At 43.8% G+C, this 17,300-nt stretch overlaps 1 protein-coding gene across 1 annotated transcript in view; it reads left to right on the top strand.

Annotated features, from left to right (window-relative positions):
• The window catches only part of LOC311226659 (retinal guanylyl cyclase 2-like), a gene marked incomplete at both ends in the record, with an annotated part of 241,454 nt that overhangs the window by 151,685 nt on the left and 72,469 nt on the right, over positions 1–17,300 (top strand). Inside the window, one exon of the mRNA XM_084312075.1 lies at positions 1,303–1,371. Coding sequence (XP_084168201.1) covers positions 1,303–1,371 — 69 coding nt within the window. The remainder of the gene's footprint in view (positions 1–1,302; positions 1,372–17,300) is intronic.

Below are 17,300 nucleotides of genomic sequence, written 5' to 3'. Positions count from 1 at the left end.
ATTACCAAGAAGTGAGTTCACCTCTTGGTCTAGTGGTCTGCGATATCGGGGAGACCGGGGTTCAACTCCCACTCGGGGCATGTCAAATAAGACCGGTTACACACACACGCACACACACACACAAACAAACACATGCACACACACACACACAGGCAGAGGCACACACGCACACACACACATAAACACAAACACACACACACACACGCACATGTACAGGCAAAGGCACAGTCACACACACTCTTGCATAGGCACACATGACACATACATACACACAGCTGTAATGGCTTCAGTGTGGAGTCTAGAGACTGTGTTAAATACCTAGGTGCAGACCTCAGATCAGCTGTAATGGCTTCAGTGTGGAGTCTAGAGACTGTGTTAAATACCTAGGTGCAGACCTCGACCAAACACTCTCAGGGAAAACAATGGCCCTGAAGGTGATCAAAAAAGTTAACACAAGGGTGAAATTTTTGCACAGAAAAAAGAGGTTGTTATCACTGGAAACTATGAAACTGCTTGCCAACTGCATGATCCTCAGCCAATATGACTATGCATGTACTTACTGGTATAGTGGTGTTACAGTGAAAAGTAAACACAGGCTACAAACCAGCCAAAATAAGACCATACGATTGGTCCTAAATCTGCCACCTCGAACCCATATTGAGCCATGTCACTTCAATGAGGTGGGATGGCTCCCTGTGGAGCAGAGGGTCTCCTTTCTGAAACTGGGACATATGTATAAAATGTTAAATGGATCTGCCCCCAGATATTTATGCTCTCGTATTGTCCTGCGTGGCCAGGTCCACGGACGACAGTTACGGTCTGGACAGCGCTCAGTTTATGAGCCTAGAAAGGGTTCCTATTCACAGAATGGTTTTCTGTCTACAGCCTGCCGGCTGTGGAACTCTCTGCCCAGGGCCATCCAAAACTCCCCCACTATTGCTGTCTTCAAGAGGGGTGTGAAGCCACATCTGCAACAATAGGTTGCAGTTTAAAGAACAGGAACATGACATGCTGTAATGAGGCTCTTTCAGAAAATTGTGTTGTCTATTTTATCTACTTGTTGTATCTATTTTATCTTCTTAACTCTTTCTTTGTGATTTATTGTATTTTTCTTGGGACCATGTTGGAAACAAGTCGACAGACTTTCACATGTTATCCTTGTACCCCTTGTTTTTATACTATTGTATAAATTGTATGTACTAAATAAAAATCAAATCAAATCAAATCAAATCATCACACACATGCACATGCACACTGTTGAATTATCTATACTAAATGTGATTCATGTGTGTTTGTGTGTAGGTCGTTGACCTGTTGAATGATCTCTACACCCTGTTTGATGGTATCATCGGTCTTCATGATGTCTACAAGGTAGGACTGTCTGTCTGTCTGTCTGTCTGTCTGTCTGTCTGTCTGTCTGTCTGTCTGTCTGTCTGTCTGTCTGTCTGTCTGTCTGTCTGTCTGTCTGTCTGTCTGTCTGTCTGTCTGTCTGTCTGTCTGTCTGTCTGTCTGTCTGTCTGTCTCTGTCTTCTGTCTTCTGTCTCTACCTTCTGTCTTCTGTCTCTGTCTTCTGTCTCTACCTTCTGTCTTCTGTCTCTGTCTTATGTCTTATGTCTTATGTCTTATGTCTTCTGTCTTATGTCTCTGTCTTCTGTCTCTGTCTTCTGTCTTCTGTCTTCTGTCTTCTGTCTTCTCTCTTCTGTCTCTACCTTCTGTATTCTGTCTTCTGTCTCTGGCTTATGTCTTCTGTCTTCTCTCCTCTCTTCTCTCTTCTGTCTTCTGTCTTCTGTCTTCTGTCTCTGTCTTATGTCTCTGTCTCTGTCTTCTGTCTTCTGTCTCTGTCTTATGTCTCTGTCTCTGTCTTCTGTCTTCTGTCTCTGTCTCTGTCTTCTGTCTTCTCTCTTCTGTCTTCTCTCTTCTGTCTCTGTCTTCTGTCTCTGTATTATGTCTTCTGTCTTCTGTCTTCTGTCTTCTGTCTTCTGTCTTCTCTCTTCTGTCTCTGTCTTCTGTCTTCTGTCTTCTGTCTATGTCTTGTGTCTCTGTCTTCTGTCTTCTGTCTTCTGTCTTCTCTCTTCTGTCTTCTGTCTTCGGTCTCTGTCTTCTCTCTTCTGTCTTCTGTCTCTACCTTCTGTCTTCTGTCTTCTGTCTTCTGTCTTCTCTCTTCTGTCTTCTGTCTTCTGTCTTCTGTCTCTGTCTTCTGTCTTCTGTCTTCTGTCTCTGTCTTCTGTCTTCTGTCTTCTGTCTTCTGTCTCTGTCTTCTCTCTTCTGTCTTCTCTCTTCTGTCTTCTGTCTCTGTCTTCTGTCTCTGTCTTCTGTCTTCTGTCTTCTGTCTTCTGTCTTTACATTTACATTTACATTTAGTCATTTAGCTGACGCTTTTATCCAAAGCGACTTACAAGTTCTGTACGACAAGCCATCAGGAAGAGCACAACTCTATCAGCTGAGTAACAATGTTCATCAAAGTGTTGAGTGCTACAGTGTAGGTTAGTTTATTAGGACAAGTGCATGACAGTATGGTTAGTTAGGGTTAGATTTTTTTTTTTTTTTTTTTTTTAATTCAGATAATGGTTGAAGAAGTGAGTCTTTAGTCGACGGCGAAAGATTGGACGTGTTTCGGCTGTCCTAACTGGAGTGGGTAGTTCATTCCACCATTGTCTTCTCTCTTCTGTCTCTGTCTTCTGTCTTCTCTCTTCTGTCTTCTGTCTATGTCTTCTGTCTTCTGTCTCTGTCTTCTGTCTTCTGTCTCTGTCTTCTGTCTCTGTCTTCTGTCTTCTCTCTTCTGTCTTCTGTCTCTGTCTTCTGTCTCTGTCTTCTGTCTTCTGTCTTCTGTCTTCTGTCTCTGTCTTCTGTCTCTGTCTTCTGTCTTCTGTCTTCTGTCTCTGTCTTCTGTCTTCTGTCTTCTCTCTTCTGTCTTCTGTCTCTGTCTTCTGTCTCTGTCTTCTGTCTTCTGTCTTCTGTCTTCTCTCTTCTGTCTTCTGTCTTCTGTCTCTGTCTTCTGTCTTCTGTCTCTCTCTTCTGTCTTCTGTCTTCTCTCTTCTGTCTTCTGTCTCTGTCTTCTGTCTCTGTCTTCTGTCTCTGTCTTCTGTCTTCTGTCTCTGTCTTCTCTCTTCTGTCTTCTGTCTCTGTCTTCTGTCTCTGTCTTCTCTCTTCTCTCTTCTCTCTTCTGTCTTCTGTCTTCTGTCTTCTGTCTCTGTCTTCTGTCTCTGTCTCTGTCTCTGTCTTCTGTCTTATGTCTCTGTCTCTGTCTTCTGTCTTCTGTCTTATGTCTCTGTCTCTGTCTTCTGTCTTCTCTCTTCTGTCTCTGTCTTCTGTCTCTGTGTTATGTCTTCTGTCTCTGTCTTCTGTCTCTGTCTTATGTCTTATGTCTTATGTCTTATGTCTTATGTCTTATGTCTTCTGTCTTCTGTCTTCTGTCTCTGTCTTCTGTCTTCTCTCTTCTGTCTTCTGTCTTCTGTCTCTGTCTTCTCTCTTCTGTCTCTACCTTCTGTCTTCTGTCTTCTCTCTTCTCTCTTCTGTCTTCTGTCTCTACCTTCTGTCTTCTGTCTTCTGTCTTCTGTCTCTGTCTTCTGTCTTCTGTCTTCTGTCTCTGTCTTCGTCTTCTGTCTTCTCTCTTCTGTCTTCTGTCTCTGTCTTCTGTCTCTGTCTTCTGTCTTCTGTCTTCTGTCTTCTGTCTTCTCTCTTCTCTCTTCTGTCTCTGTCTTCTGTCTTCTCTCTTCTCTCTTCTGTCTTCTGTCTCTGTCTTCTGTCTCTGTCTTCTGTCTCTGTCTTCTGTCTTCTGTCTCTGTCTCTGTCTCTGTCTTCTGTCTCTGTCTTCTGTCTTCTGTCTTCTGTCTTCTGTCTCTGTCTTCTGTCTCTGTCTTCTGTCTTCTGTCTTCTGTCTCTGTCTCTGTCTTCTGTCTTCTGTCTTCTGTCTCTGTCTTCTGTCTTCTCTCTTCTGTCTTCTGTCTTCTGTCTTCTGTCTCTGTCTTCTGTCTCTGTCTTCTGTCTTCTGTCCTCTGTCTCTGACTTCTGTCTCTGTCTTCTGTATTCTGTATTCTGTCTTTGTCTTCTGTCTCTGTCTTCTGTCTTATGTCTCTGTCTTCTGTCTTCTGTCTTATGTCTCTGTCTCTGTCTTCTGTCTTCTGTCTTCTCTCTTCTGTCTTCTGTCTCTGTCTTCTGTCTCTGTCTTCTGTCTTCTGTCTTCTGTCTTCTGTCTTCTCTCTTCTGTCTTCTGTCTTCTGTCTCTGTCTTCTGTCTCTGTCTTCTGTCTTCTGTCTCTCTCTTCTGTCTTCTGTCTTCTCTCTTCTGTCTTCTGTCTCTGTCTTCTGTCTCTGTCTTCTGTCTTCTGTCTTCTGTCTCTGTCTTCTCTCTTCTGTCTTCTGTCTCTGTCTTCTGTCTCTGTCTTCTCTCTTCTCTCTTCTCTCTTCTGTCTTCTGTCTTCTGTCTTCTGTCTCTGTCTTCTGTCTTCTGTCTCTGTCTCTGTCTTCTGTCTTCTGTCTCTGTCTTATGTCTCTGTCTCTGTCTTCTGTCTTCTGTCTTATGTCTCTGTCTCTGTCTTCTGTCTTCTCTCTTCTGTCTCTGTCTTCTGTCTCTGTGTTCTGTGTTCTGTCTCTGTCTTCTGTCTCTGTCTTATGTCTTATGTCTTATGTCTTCTGTCTTCTGTCTCTGTCTTCTGTCTTCTGTCTCTGTCTTCTCTCTTCTGTCTTCTGTCTCTACCTTCTGTCTTCTGTCTTCTGTCTTCTGTCTTCTCTCTTCTGTCTCTACCTTCTGTCTTCTGTCTCTGTCTTCTGTCTTCTGTCTTCTGTCTCTGTCTTCTGTCTCTGTCTTCTGTCTTCTGTCTTCCGTCTTCCGTCTTCCGTCTTCTGTCTCTGTCTTCTGTCTTCTCTCTTCTGACCTCTGTCTTCTGTCTCTGTCTTCTGTCTTCTGTCTTCTGTCTTCTGTCTTCTCTCTTCTCTCTTCTGTCTCTGTCTTCTGTCTTCTGTCTTCTCTCTTCTGTCTTCTGTCTTCTGTCTTCTGTCTCTGTCTTCTGTCTTCTGTCTTCTGTCTCTGTCTTCTGTCTCTGTCTTCCATCTTCCGTCTTCCGTCTTCCGTCTTCCGTCTTCCGTCTCTGTCTTCTGTCTCTGTCTTCTGTCTTCTGTCTCTGTCTTCTGTCTTCTGTCTTCTCTCTTCTGTCTCTGTCTTCTGTCTTCTGTCTTCTCTCTTCTGTCTTCTGTCTTCTGTCTTCTGTCTCTGTCTTCTGTCTCTGTCTTCTGTCTCTGTCTTCTGTCTCTGTCTTCTGTCTCTGTCTTCTGTATTCTGTCTCTGTCTTCTGTCTCTGTCTTCTGTCTTATGTCTCTGTCTTCTGTCTTCTGTCTTATGTCTCTGTCTTCTGTCTTATGTCTCTGTCTTCTGTCTTCTGTCTCTGTCTTCTGTCTTCTGTCTCTGTCTTCTGTTTCTGTATTCTGTCTTCTGTCTCTGTCTTCTGTCTTCTGTCTGTCTTCTGTCTTCTGTCTCTGTCTTCTGTCTCTGTCTTCTCTATTCTGTCTTCTGTCTTCTGTCTTCTGTCTCTGTCTTCTGTCTTCTGTCTCTGTCTTCTGTCTTCTGTCTCTGTCTTCTGTCTTCTGTCTCTGTCTTCTGTCTTCTGTCTTCTGTCTCTGTCTCTGTCTTCTGTCTCTGTCTTCTGTCTTCTGTCTCTGTCTTCTGTCTTCTGTCTTCTGTCTCTGTCTTCTGTCTTCTGTCTCTGTCTTCTGTCTCTGTCTTCTCTCTTCTGTCTTCTGTCTTCTGTCTCTGTCTTCTCTCTTCTGTCTTCTCTCTTCTGTCTTCTGTCTCTGTCTTCTGTCTTCTGTCTTCTGTCTTCTCTCTTCTCTCTTCTGTCTTCTGTCTTCTCTCTTCTGTCTTCTGTCTCTGTCTTCTGTCTTCTGTCTTCTGTCTCTGTCTTCTGTCTCTGTCTTCTGTCTCTGTCTTCTGTCTTCTGTCTCTGTCTTCTCTCTTCTGTCTTCTGTCTCTGCCATCTGTCTCTGTCTTCTGTCTTCTGTCTTCTGTCTCTGTCTTCTGTCTTCTGTCTTCTGTTTTCTGTATTCTGTCTTCTGTCTCTGTCTTCTGTCTTCTGTCTTCTGTCTTCTGTCTCTGTCTTCTGTCTTCTGTCTCTGTCTTCTGTCTCTGTCTTCTGTCTCTGTCTTCTGTCTTCTGTCTCTGTCTTCTGTCTCTGTCTTCTGTTTCTGTCTTCTGTCTCTGTCTTCTGTCTTCTGTCTTCTGTCTTCTGTCTTCTGTCTCTGTCTTCTCTATTCTGTCTTCTGTCTTCTGTCTTCTGTCTTCTGTCTACTGTCTTTTGTCTTTTGTCTTTTGTCTTCTGTCTTCTGTTTCTGTCTTCTGTCTCTGTCTTCTGTCTTCTGTCTTCTGTCTCTGTCTTCTGTCTCTGTCTTCTGTCTTCTGTCTTCTCTCTTCTGTCTTCTGTCTTCTGTCTTCTGTCTCTGTCTCTGTCTTCTGTCTCTGTCTTCTGTCTTCTGTCTTCTGTCTTCTGTCTCTGTCTTCTCTCTTCTCTCTTCTGTCTCTGTCTTCTGTCTTCTGTCTTCTGTCTTCTCTCTTCTGTCTCTGTCTCTGTCTTCTGTCTCTGTCTTCTGTCTTCTGTCTCTGTCTTCTGTCTTCTGTCTTCTGTCTCTGTCTTCTGTCTTCTGTCTTCTGTCTTCTGTCTCTGTCTTCTGTCTTCTATCTTCTGTCTTCTGTCTCTGTCTTCTGTCTTCTCTCTTCTGTCTTCTGTCTCTGTCTTCTGTCTTCTGTCTTCTGTCTTCTGTCTCTGTCTTCTGTCTCTGTCTTCTGTCTTCTGTCTTCTCTCTTCTGTCTTCTGTCTTCTGTCTTCTGTCTCTGTCTTCTGTCTTCTGTCTTCTGTCTCTGTATTCTGTCTTCTGTCTTCTGTCTCTGTCTTCGTCTTCTGTCTTATGTCTTATGTCTCTGTCTTCTGTCTTCTGTCTCTGTCTTTTGTCTCTGTCTTCTGTCTCTGTCTTCTGTCTTCTGTCTCTGTCTTCTGTCTCTGTCTTCTGTCTTCTGTCTTCTGTCTTCTGTCTCTGTCTTCTCTATTCTGTCTTCTGTCTTCTGTCTCTGTCTTCTGTCTTCTGTCTCTGTCTTCTGTCTTCTGTCTCTGTCTTCTGTCTTCTGTCTTCTGTCTCTGTCTTCTGTCTTCTGTCTCTGTCTTCTGTCTTCTCTCTTCTGTCTTCTGTCTTCTGTCTCTGTCTCTGTCTTCTGTCTCTGTCTTCTGTCTTCTGTCTTCTCTCTTCTGTCTCTGTCTTCTGTCTTCTGTCTTCTGTCTTCTGTCTCTGTCTCTGTCTTCTGTCTTCTGTCTTCTGTCTTCTGTCTTATGTCTTCTGTCTCTGTCTTCTGTCTTCTGTCTTCTGTCTCTGTCTTCTGTCTCTGTCTTCTGTCTTCTGTCTTCTGTCTCTGTCTTCTGTCTTCTGTCTTCTGTCTCTGTCTTCTGTCTCTGTCTTCTGTCTTCTCTCTTCTGTCTCTGTCTTCTGTCTTCTGTCTATGTCTTCTGTCTCTGTCTTCTGTCTCTGTCTTCTGTCTTCTGTCTCTGTCTTCTCTCTTCTGTCTTCTGTTTCTGTCTTCTGTCTCTGTCTTCTGTCTTCTGTCTTCTGTCTCTGTCTTCTGTCTTCTGTCTTCTGTCTTCTGTCTCTGTCTTCTGTCTCTGTCTTCTGTCTTCTGTCTCTGTCTTCTGTCTTCTGTCTTCTGTCTTCTCTCTTCTGTCTCTGTCTTCTGTCTTCTGTCTTCTCTCTTCTGTCTCTGTCTCTGTCTTCTGTCTTCTGTCTCTGTCTTCTGTCTCTGTCTTCTGTATTCTGTCTTCTGTCTTCTGTCTTCTGTCTTCTAACTTCTGTCTTCTGTCTCTGTCTTCTGTCTCTGTCTTCTGTCTTCTGTCTTCTGTCTTCTCTCTTCTCTCTTCTGTCTCTGTCTTCTGTCTTCTGTCTCTGTTTTCTGTCTTCTCTCTTCTGTCTCTGTCTCTGTCTTCTGTCTCTGTCTTCTGTCTTCTGTCTTCTGTCTTTGTCTTCTGTCTCTGTCTTCTGTCTTCTGTCTTCTGTCTCTGTCTTCTGTCTCTGTCTTCTGTCTCTGTCTTCTGTCTTCTGTCTTCTGTCTCTGTCTTCTGTATCTGTCTCTGTCTTCTGTCTTCTGTCTTCTCTCTTCTGTCTCTGTCTTCTGTCTTCTGTCTCTGTGTTCTGTCTCTGTCTTCTGTCTCTGTCTTCTGTCTTCTGTCTTCTGTCTCTGTCTTCTCTCTTCTGTCTTCTGCCTCTGTCTTCTGTCTCTGTCTTCTGTCTTCTGTCTTCTGTGTTCTGTATCTGTCTTCTGCCTTCTGTCTTCTGTCTTCTCTCTTCTGTCTTCTGTCTTCTGTCTTCTGTCTCTGTCTTCTCTCTTCTGTCTTCTCTCTTCTCTCTTCTGTCTCTGTCTTCTGTCTCTGTCTTCTGTCTTCTGTCTTCTGTCTTCTCTCTTCTGTCTCTGTCTTCTCTCTTCTCTCTTCTGTCTTCTGTCTTCTGTCTCTGTCTTCTGTCTCTGTCTCTGTCTTCTGTCTTCTGTCTTCTGTCTCTGTCTTCTCTCTTCTGTCTTCTGTCTTCTGTCTCTGTATTCTGTATTCTGTCTTCTGTCTCTGTCTTCTGTCTTCTGTCTCTGTCTTCTGTCTTATGTCTTATGTCTCTGTCTTCTGTCTTCTGTCTTCTGTCTCTGTCTTTTGTCTCTGTCTTCTGTCTTCTGTCTCTGTCTTCTGTCTTCTCTCTTCTGTCTTCTGTCTCTGTCTTCTGTCTTCTGTCTTCTGTCTTCGGTCTCTGTCTTCTGTCTCTGTCTTCTGTCTCTGTCTTCTGTCTCTGTCTTCTGTCTTCTGTCTTCTGTCTTCTGTCTCTGTATTCTGTCTTCTGTCTTCTGTCTCTGTCTTCTGTCTTCTGTCTCTGTCTTCTGTCTTATGTCTTATGTCTCTGTCTTCTGTCTTCTGTCTTCTGTCTCTGTCTTTTGTCTCTGTCTTCTGTCTTCTGTCTCTGTCTTCTGTCTTCTGTCTCTGTCTTCTGTCTTCTGTCTCTGTCTTCTGTCTTCTGTCTTCTGTCTCTGTCTTCTCTATTCTGTCTTCTGTCTTCTGTCTCTGTCTTCTGTCTTCTGTCTTCTGTCTTCTGTCTTCTGTCTCTGTCTTCTGTCTTCTGTCTTCTGTCTCTGTCTTCTGTCTTCTGTCTCTGTCTTCTGTCTCTGTCTTCTGTCTTCTGTCTCTGTCTTCTGTCTCTGTCTTCTGTCTTCTGTCTTCTGTCTTCTCTCTTCTGTCTCTGTCTTCTGTCTTCTGTCTTCTCTCTTCTGTCTCTGTCTCTGTCTCTGTCTTCTGTCTCTGTCTTCTGTCTCTGTCTTCTGTATTCTGTCTTCTGTCTTCTGTCTTCTGTCTTCTAACTTCTGTCTTCTGTCTCTGTCTTCTGTCTCTGTCTTCTGTCTTCTGTCTTCTGTCTTCTCTCTTCTCTCTTCTGTCACTGTCTTCTGTCTTCTGTCTCTGTTTTCTGTCTTCTCTCTTCTGTCTCTGTCTCTGTCTCTGTCTTCTGTCTCTGTCTTCTGTCTTCTGTCTTCTGTCTTTGTCTTCTGTCTCTGTCTTCTGTCTTCTGTCTTCTGTCTCTGTCTTCTGTCTCTGTCTTCTGTCTCTGTCTTCTGTCTTCTGTCTTCTGTCTCTGTCTTCTGTATCTGTCTCTGTCTTCTGTCTTCTGTCTTCTCTCTTCTGTCTCTGTCTTCTGTCTTCTGTCTCTGTGTTCTGTCTCTGTCTTCTGTCTCTGTCTTCTGTCTTCTGTCTTCTGTCTCTGTCTTCTCTCTTCTGTCTTCTGCCTCTGTCTTCTGTCTCTGTCTTCTGTCTTCTGTCTTCTGTCTTCTGTATCTGTCTTCTGCCTTCTGTCTTCTGTCTTCTCTCTTCTGTCTTCTGTCTTCTGTCTCTGTCTTCTCTCTTCTGTCTTCTCTCTTCTCTCTTCTGTCTTCTGTCTCTGTCTTCTGTCTCTGTCTTCTGTCTTCTGTCTTCTGTCTTCTCTCTTCTGTCTCTGTCTTCTCTCTTCTCTCTTCTGTCTTCTGTCTTCTGTCTTCTGTCTCTGTCTTCTGTCTCTGTCTTCTGTCTTCTGTCTCTGTCTTCTCTCTTCTGTCTTCTGTCTTCTGTCTTCTGTCTCTGTATTCTGTATTCTGTCTTCTGTCTCTGTCTTCTGTCTTCTGTCTCTGTCTTCTGTCTTCTGTCTTATGTCTCTGTCTTCTGTCTTCTGTCTTCTGTCTCTGTCTTTTGTCTCTGTCTTCTGTCTTCTGTCTCTGTCTTCTGTCTTCTCTCTTCTGTCTTCTGTCTCTGTCTTCTGTCTTCTGTCTTCGGTCTCTGTCTTCTGTCTCTGTCTTCTGTCTCTGTCTTCTGTCTTCTGTCTTCTGTCTCTGTCTTCTGTCTTCTGTCTTCTGTCTCTGTATTCTGTATTCTGTCTTCTGTCTCTGTCTTCTGTCTTCTGTCTCTGTCTTCTGTCTTATGTCTTATGTCTCTGTCTTCTGTCTTCTGTCTTCTGTCTCTGTCTTTTGTCTCTGTCTTCTGTCTTCTGTCTCTGTCTTCTGTCTTCTGTCTCTGTCTTCTGTCTTCTGTCTTCTGTCTTCTGTCTCTGTCTTCTGTCTTCTGTCTTCTGTCTTCTGTCTCTGTCTTCTCTATTCTGTCTTCTGTCTTCTGTCTTCTGTCTTCTGTCTCTGTCTTCTGTCTTCTGTCTTCTGTCTTCTGTCTTCTGTCTCTGTCTTCTGTCTTCTGTCTTCTCTCTTCTGTCTTCTGTCTTCTGTCTTCTGTCTCTGTCTTCTGTCTCTGTCTTCTGTCTTCTGTCTTCTCTCTTCTGTCTCTGTCTTCTGTCTTCTCTCTTCTGTCTCTGTCTCTGTCTCTGTCTTCTCTCTTCTGTCTTCTCTCTTCTGTCTCTGTCTTCTGTCTTCTGTCTTCTCTCTTATGTCTTCTGTCTCTGTCTTCTGTCTCTGTCTTCTGTCTTCTGTCTCTGTCTTCTGTCTTCTGTCTTCTGTCTTCTGTCTTCTGTCTCTGTCTTCTGTCTCTGTCTTCTGTCTTCTGTCTTCTGTCTTCTGTCTTCTCTCTTCTGTCTCTGTCTTCTGTCTATGTCTTCTGTCTCTGTCTTCTGTCTCTGTCTTCTGTCTTCTGTCTTCTGTCTTCTGTCTCTGTCTTCTCTCTTCTGTCTTCTGTCTTCTGTCTTCTGTCTTCTGTCTCTGTCTTCTGTCTTCTGTCTTCTGTCTCTGTCTTCTGTCTTCTGTCTTCTGTCTTCTGTCTCTGTCTTCTGTCTCTGTCTTCTGTCTTCTGTCTTCTGTCTCTGTCTTCTGTCTCTGTCTTCTGTCTTCTCTCTTCTCTCTTCTGTCTCTGTCTCTGTCTTCTGTCTTCTGTCTCTGTCTCTGTCTTCTGTCTTCTCTCTTCTGTCTCTGTCTTCTGTCTCTGTCTTCTGTCTCTGTCTTCTCTCTTCTGTCTTCTGTCTCTGTCTTCTGTCTCTGTCTTCTGTCTTCTGTCTTCTGTCTCTGTCTTCTGTCTCTGTCTTCTGTCTTCTGTCTTCTGTCTTCTATCTTCTGTCTTCTGTCTCTGTCTTCTGTCTCTGTCTTCTGTCTCTGTCTTCTGTCTTCTGTCTTCTCTCTTCTGTCTCTGTCTTCTGTCTCTGTCTTCTGTCTCTGTCTTCTGTCTTCTGTCTTCTGTCTTCTGTCTCTGTCTTCTCTCTTCTGTCTTCTGTTTCTGTCTTCTGTCTCTGTCTTCTGTCTTCTGTCTTCTGTCTTCTGTCTCTGTCTTCTGTCTTCTGTCTCTGTCTTCTGTCTCTGTCTTCTGTCTCTGTCTTCTGTCTTCTGTCTTCTCTCTTCTGTCTCTGTCTTCTGTCTCTGTCTTCTGTCTCTGTCTTCTGTCTTCTGTCTTCTGTCTTATGTCTCTGTCTTCTCTCTTCTGTCTTCTGTTTCTGTCTTCTGTCTCTGTCTTCTGTCTTCTGTCTTCTGTCTTCTGTCTCTGTCTTCTCTCTTCTGTCTCTGTCTCTGTCTTCTGTCTTCTGTCTCTGTCTCTGTCTTCTGTCTTCTCTCTTCTGTCTCTGTCTTCTGTCTCTGTCTTCTGTCTCTGTCTTCTGTCTTCTGTCTTCTCTCTTCTGTCTTCTGTCTCTGTCTTCTGTCTCTGTCTTCTGTCTTCTGTCTTCTGTCTCTGTCTTCTGTCTCTGTCTTCTGTCTTCTGTCTTCTGTCTTCTATCTTCTGTCTTCTGTCTCTGTCTTCTGTCTCTGTCTTCTGTCTTCTGTCTTCTCTCTTCTGTCTCTGTCTTCTGTCTCTGTCTTCTGTCTCTGTCTTCTGTCTTCTGTCTTCTGTCTTCTGTCTCTGTCTTCTCTCTTCTGTCTTCTGTTTCTGTCTTCTGTCTCTGTCTTCTGTCTTCTGTCTTCTGTCTCTGTCTTCTGTCTTCTGTCTTCTGTCTCTGTCTTCTGTCTCTGTCTTCTGTCTTCTGTCTCTGTCTTCTGTCTTCTGTCTCTGTCTTCTGTCTTCTGTCTTCTGTCTCTGTCTTCTGTCTTCTGTCTCTGTCTTCTGTCTTCTGTCTTCTGTCTCTGTCTCTGTCTCTGTCTTCTGTCTTCTGTCTTCTGTCTCTGTCTTCTGTCTTCTGTCTTCTGTCTCTGTCTTCTGTCTTCTGTCTTCTGTCTTCTGTCTCTGTCTTCTGTCTCTGTCTTCTACCTTCTGTCTTCTGTCTTCTGTCTTCTGTCTCTGTCTTCTCTCTTCTGTCTTCTGTTTCTGTCTTCTGTCTCTGTCTTCTGTCTTCTGTCTTCTGTCTTCTGTCTCTGTCTTCTGTCTTCTGTCTTCTGTCTCTGTCTTCTGTCTCTGTCTTCTGTCTTCTGTCTCTGTCTTCTGTCTTCTGTCTTCTGTCTTCTGTCTCTGTCTCTGTCTTCTGTCTCTGTCTTCTGTCTCTACCTTCTGTCTTCTGTCTCTGTCTCTGTCTTCTGTCTCTGTCTTCTGTCTCTGTCTTCTGTCTTCTGTATTCTGTCTTCTGTCTTCTGTCTTCTGTCTCTGTCTTCTGTCTTCTGTCTTCTCTCTTCTGTCTTCTGTCTCTGTCTTCTGTCTTCTGTCTTCTGTCTTCTGTCTTCTGTCTTCTGTCTCTGTCTTCTGTCTCTGTCTTCTGTCTTCTGTCTTCTCTCTTCTGTCTTCTGTCTTCTGTCTTCTGTCTCTGTCTTCTGTCTTCTGTTTTCTGTCTTCTGTCTCTGTATTCTGTCTTCTGTCTTCTGTCTTCTGTCTCTGTCTTCGTCTTCTGTCTTATGTCTTATGTCTCTGTCTTCTGTCTTCTGTCTCTGTCTTTTGTCTCTGTCTTCTGTCTCTGTCTTCTGTCTTCTGTCTTCTGTCTTCTGTCTCTGTCTTCTGTCTTCTGTCTTCTGTCTCTGTCTTCTGTCTTCTGTCTTCTGTCTCTGTCTTCTGTCTTCTGTCTTCTGTCTCTGTCTTCTGTCTTCTGTCTCTGTCTTCTGTCTTCTCTCTTCTGTCTTCTGTCTTCTGTCTTCTGTCTTCTGTCTCTGTCTCTGTCTTCTGTCTCTGTCTTCTGTCTTCTGTCTTCTCTCTTCTGTCTCTGTCTTCTGTCTTCTGTCTTCTCTCTTCTGTCTCTGTCTCTGTCTTCTGTCTTCTGTCTTCTGTCTTCTGTCTTCTGTCTCTGTCTTCTGTCTCTGTCTTCTGTCTTCTGTCTTCTGTCTCTGTCTTCTGTCTTCTGTCTTCTGTCTTCTGTCTCTGTCTTCTGTCTCTGTCTTCTGTCTTATGTCTCTGTCTTCTGTCTTCTGTCTCTGTCTTTTGTCTCTGTCTTCTGTCTCTGTCTTCTGTCTTCTGTCTTCTGTCTTCTGTCTCTGTCTTCTGTCTTCTGTCTCTGTCTTCTGTCTTCTGTCTTCTGTCTTCTGTCTCTGTCTTCTGTCTTCTGTCTTCTGTCTTCTGTCTTCTGTCTTCTGTCTCTGTCTTCTGTCTTCTGTCTTCTGTCTCTGTCTTCTGTCTTCTGTCTCTGTCTTCTGTCTTCTCTCTTCTGTCTTCTGTCTTCTGTCTTCTGTCTCTGTCTCTGTCTTCTGTCTCTGTCTTCTGTCTTCTGTCTTCTCTCTTCTGTCTCTGTCTTCTGTCTTCTGTCTTCTCTCTTCTGTCTTCTGTCTTCTGTCTTCTGTCTTATGTCTTCTGTCTTCTGTCTTCTGTCTCTGTCTTCTGTCTCTGTCTTCTGTCTTCTGTCTTCTGTCTCTGTCTTCTGTCTTCTGTCTTCTGTCTTCTGTCTCTGTCTTCTGTCTCTGTCTTCTGTCTTCTCTCTTCTGTCTCTGTCTTCTGTCTTCTGTCTATGTCTTCTGTCTCTGTCTTCTGTCTCTGTCTTCTGTCTTCTGTCTCTGTCTTCTCTCTTCTGTCTTCTGTTTCTGTCTTCTGTCTCTGTCTTCTGTCTTCTGTCTTCTGTCTCTGTCTTCTGTCTTCTGTCTTCTGTCTTCTGTCTTCTGTCTCTGTCTTCTGTCTCTGTCTTCTGTCTTCTGTCTCTGTCTTCTGTCTCTGTCTTCTGTCTTCTGTCTTCTGTCTTCTCTCTTCTGTCTCTGTCTTCTGTCTTCTGTCTTCTCTCTTCTGTCTCTGTCTCTGTCTTCTGTCTTCTGTCTCTGTCTTCTGTCTCTGTCTTCTGTATTCTGTCTTCTGTCTTCTGTCTTCTGTCTTCTAACTTCTGTCTTCTGTCTCTGTCTTCTGTCTCTGTCTTCTGTCTTCTGTCTTCTGTCTTCTCTCGTCTCTCTTCTGTCTCTGTCTTCTGTCTTCTGTCTCTGTTTTCTGTCTTCTCTCTTCTGTCTCTGTCTCTGTCTCTGTCTTCTGTCTCTGTCTTCTGTCTTCTGTCTTCTGTCTTTGTCTTCTGTCTCTGTCTTCTGTCTTCTGTCTTCTGTCTTCTGTCTCTGTCTTCTGTCTCTGTCTTCTGTCTCTGTCTTCTGTCTTCTGTCTCTGTCTTCTGTATCTGTCTCTGTCTTCTGTCTTCTGTCTTCTCTCTTCTGTCTCTGTTTTTCTGTCTTCTGTCTCTGTGTTCTGTCTCTGTCTTCTGTCTCTGTCTTCTGTCTTCTGTCTTCTGTCTCTGTCTTCTCTCTTCTGTCTTCTGCCTCTGTCTTCTGTCTCTGTCTTCTGTCTTCTGTCTTCTGTGTTCTGTATCTGTCTTCTGCCTTCTGTCTTCTGTCTTCTCTCTTCTGTCTTCTGTCTTCTGTCTCTGTCTTCTCTCTTCTGTCTTCTCTCTTCTCTCTTCTGTCTTCTGTCTCTGTCTCTGTCTCTGTCTTCTGTCTTCTGTCTTCTGTCTTCTCTCTTCTGTCTCTGTCTTCTCTCTTCTCTCTTCTGTCTTCTGTCTTCTGTCTCTGTCTTCTGTCTCTGTCTTCTGTCTCTGTCTTCTGTCTTCTGTCTCTGTCTTCTCTCTTCTGTCTTCTGTCTTCTGTCTTCTGTCTTCTGTATTCTGTCTCTGTCTTCTGTCTTCTGTCTCTGTCTTATGTCTTATGTCTCTGTCTTCTGTCTTCTGTCTCTGTCTTTTGTCTCTGTCTTCTGTCTTCTGTCTCTGTCTTCTGTCTTCTCTCTTCTGTCTTCTGTCTCTGTCTTCTGTCTTCTGTCTTCTGTCTTCGGTCTCTGTCTTCTGTCTCTGTCTTCTGTCTCTGTCTTCTGTCTTCTGTCTTCTGTCTCTGTCTTCTGTCTTCTGTCTTCTGTCTTCTGTCTCTGTATTCTGTATTCTGTCTTCTGTCTCTGTCTTCTGTCTTCTGTCTCTGTCTTCTGTCTTCTGTCTTATGTCTTATGTCTCTGTCTTCTGTCTTCTGTCTTCTGTCTCTGTCTTTTGTCTCTGTCTTCTGTCTTCTGTCTCTGTCTTCTGTCTTCTGTCTCTGTCTTCTGTCTTCTGTCTTCTGTCTCTGTCTTCTGTCTTCTGTCTTCTGTCTCTGTCTTCTCTATTCTGTCTTCTGTCTTCTGTCTTCTGTCTTCTGTCTCTGTCTTCTGTCTTCTGTCTTCTGTCTTCTGTCTCTGTCTTCTGTCTTCTGTCTTCTGTCTCTGTCTTCTGTCTTCTGTCTCTGTCTTCTGTCTCTGTCTTCTGTCTTCTGTCTCTGTCTTCTGTCTCTGTCTTCTGTCTTCTGTCTTCTGTCTTCTCTCTTCTGTCTCTGTCTTCTGTCTTCTGTCTTCTCTCTTCTGTCTCTGTCTCTGTCTTCTGTCTTCTGTCTTTGTCTTCTGTCTCTGTCTTCTGTCTTCTGTCTTCTGTCTCTGTCTTCTGTCTCTGTCTTCTGTCTCTGTCTTCTGTCTTCTGTCTTCTGTCTCTGTCTTCTGTATCTGTCTCTGTCTTCTGTCTTCTGTCTTCTCTCTTCTGTCTCTGTTTTTCTGTCTTCTGTCTCTGTGTTCTGTCTCTGTCTTCTGTCTCTGTCTTCTGTCTTCTGTCTTCTGTCTCTGTCTTCTCTCTTCTGTCTTCTGCCTCTGTCTTCTGTCTCTGTCTTCTGTCTTCTGTCTTCTGTGTTCTGTATCTGTCTTCTGCCTTCTGTCTTCTGTCTTCTCTCTTCTGTCTTCTGTCTTCTGTCTCTGTCTTCTCTCTTCTGTCTTCTCTCTTCTCTCTTCTGTCTTCTGTCTCTGTCTCTGTCTTCTGTCTTCTGTCTTCTGTCTTCTGTCTTCTCTCTTCTGTCTCTGTCTTCTCTCTTCTCTCTTCTGTCTTCTGTCTTCTGTCTTCTGTCTCTGTCTCTGTCTTCTGTCTCTGTCTTCTGTCTTCTGTCTTCTGTCTCTGTCTTCTCTCTTCTCTCTTCTGTCTTCTGTCTTCTGTCTTCTGTCTTCTGTATTCTGTCTCTGTCTTCTGTCTTCTGTCTCTGTCTTCTGTCTTATGTCTTATGTCTCTGTCTTCTGTCTTCTGTCTTCTGTCTCTGTCTTTTGTCTCTGTCTTCTGTCTTCTGTCTCTGTCTTCTGTCTTCTCTCTTCTGTCTTCTGTCTCTGTCTTCTGTCTTCTGTCTTCTGTCTTCGGTCTCTGTCTTCTGTCTCTGTCTTCTGTCTTCTGTCTTCTGTCTTCTGTCTTCTGTCTCTGTATTCTGTCTTCTGTCTTCTGTCTCTGTCTTCTGTCTTCTGTCTCTGTCTTCTGTCTTATGTCTTCTGTCTCTGTCTTCTGTCTTCTGTCTCTGTCTTTTGTCTCTGTCTTCTGTCTTCTGTCTCTGTCTTCTGTCTTCTGTCTCTGTCTTCTGTCTCTGTCTTCTGTATTCTGTCTTCTGTCTCTGTCTTCTGTCTTCTGTCTTCTGTCTCTGTCTTCTCTATTCTGTCTTCTGTCTTCTGTCTTCTGTCTCTATCTTCTGTCTTCTGTCTCTGTCTTCTGTCTTCTGTCTTCTGTCTCTGTCTTCTGTCTCTGTCTTCTGTCTTCTGTCTTCTCTCTTCTGTCTCT

The sequence above is a fragment of the Notolepis coatsorum genome (genome assembly GCF_963971535.1).
Source record: "Notolepis coatsorum genome assembly, chromosome: 4".
Taxonomy (NCBI): domain Eukaryota; kingdom Metazoa; phylum Chordata; class Actinopteri; order Aulopiformes; family Paralepididae; genus Notolepis; species Notolepis coatsorum.
This window is presented reverse-complemented; position numbering and strand designations above follow the sequence as displayed.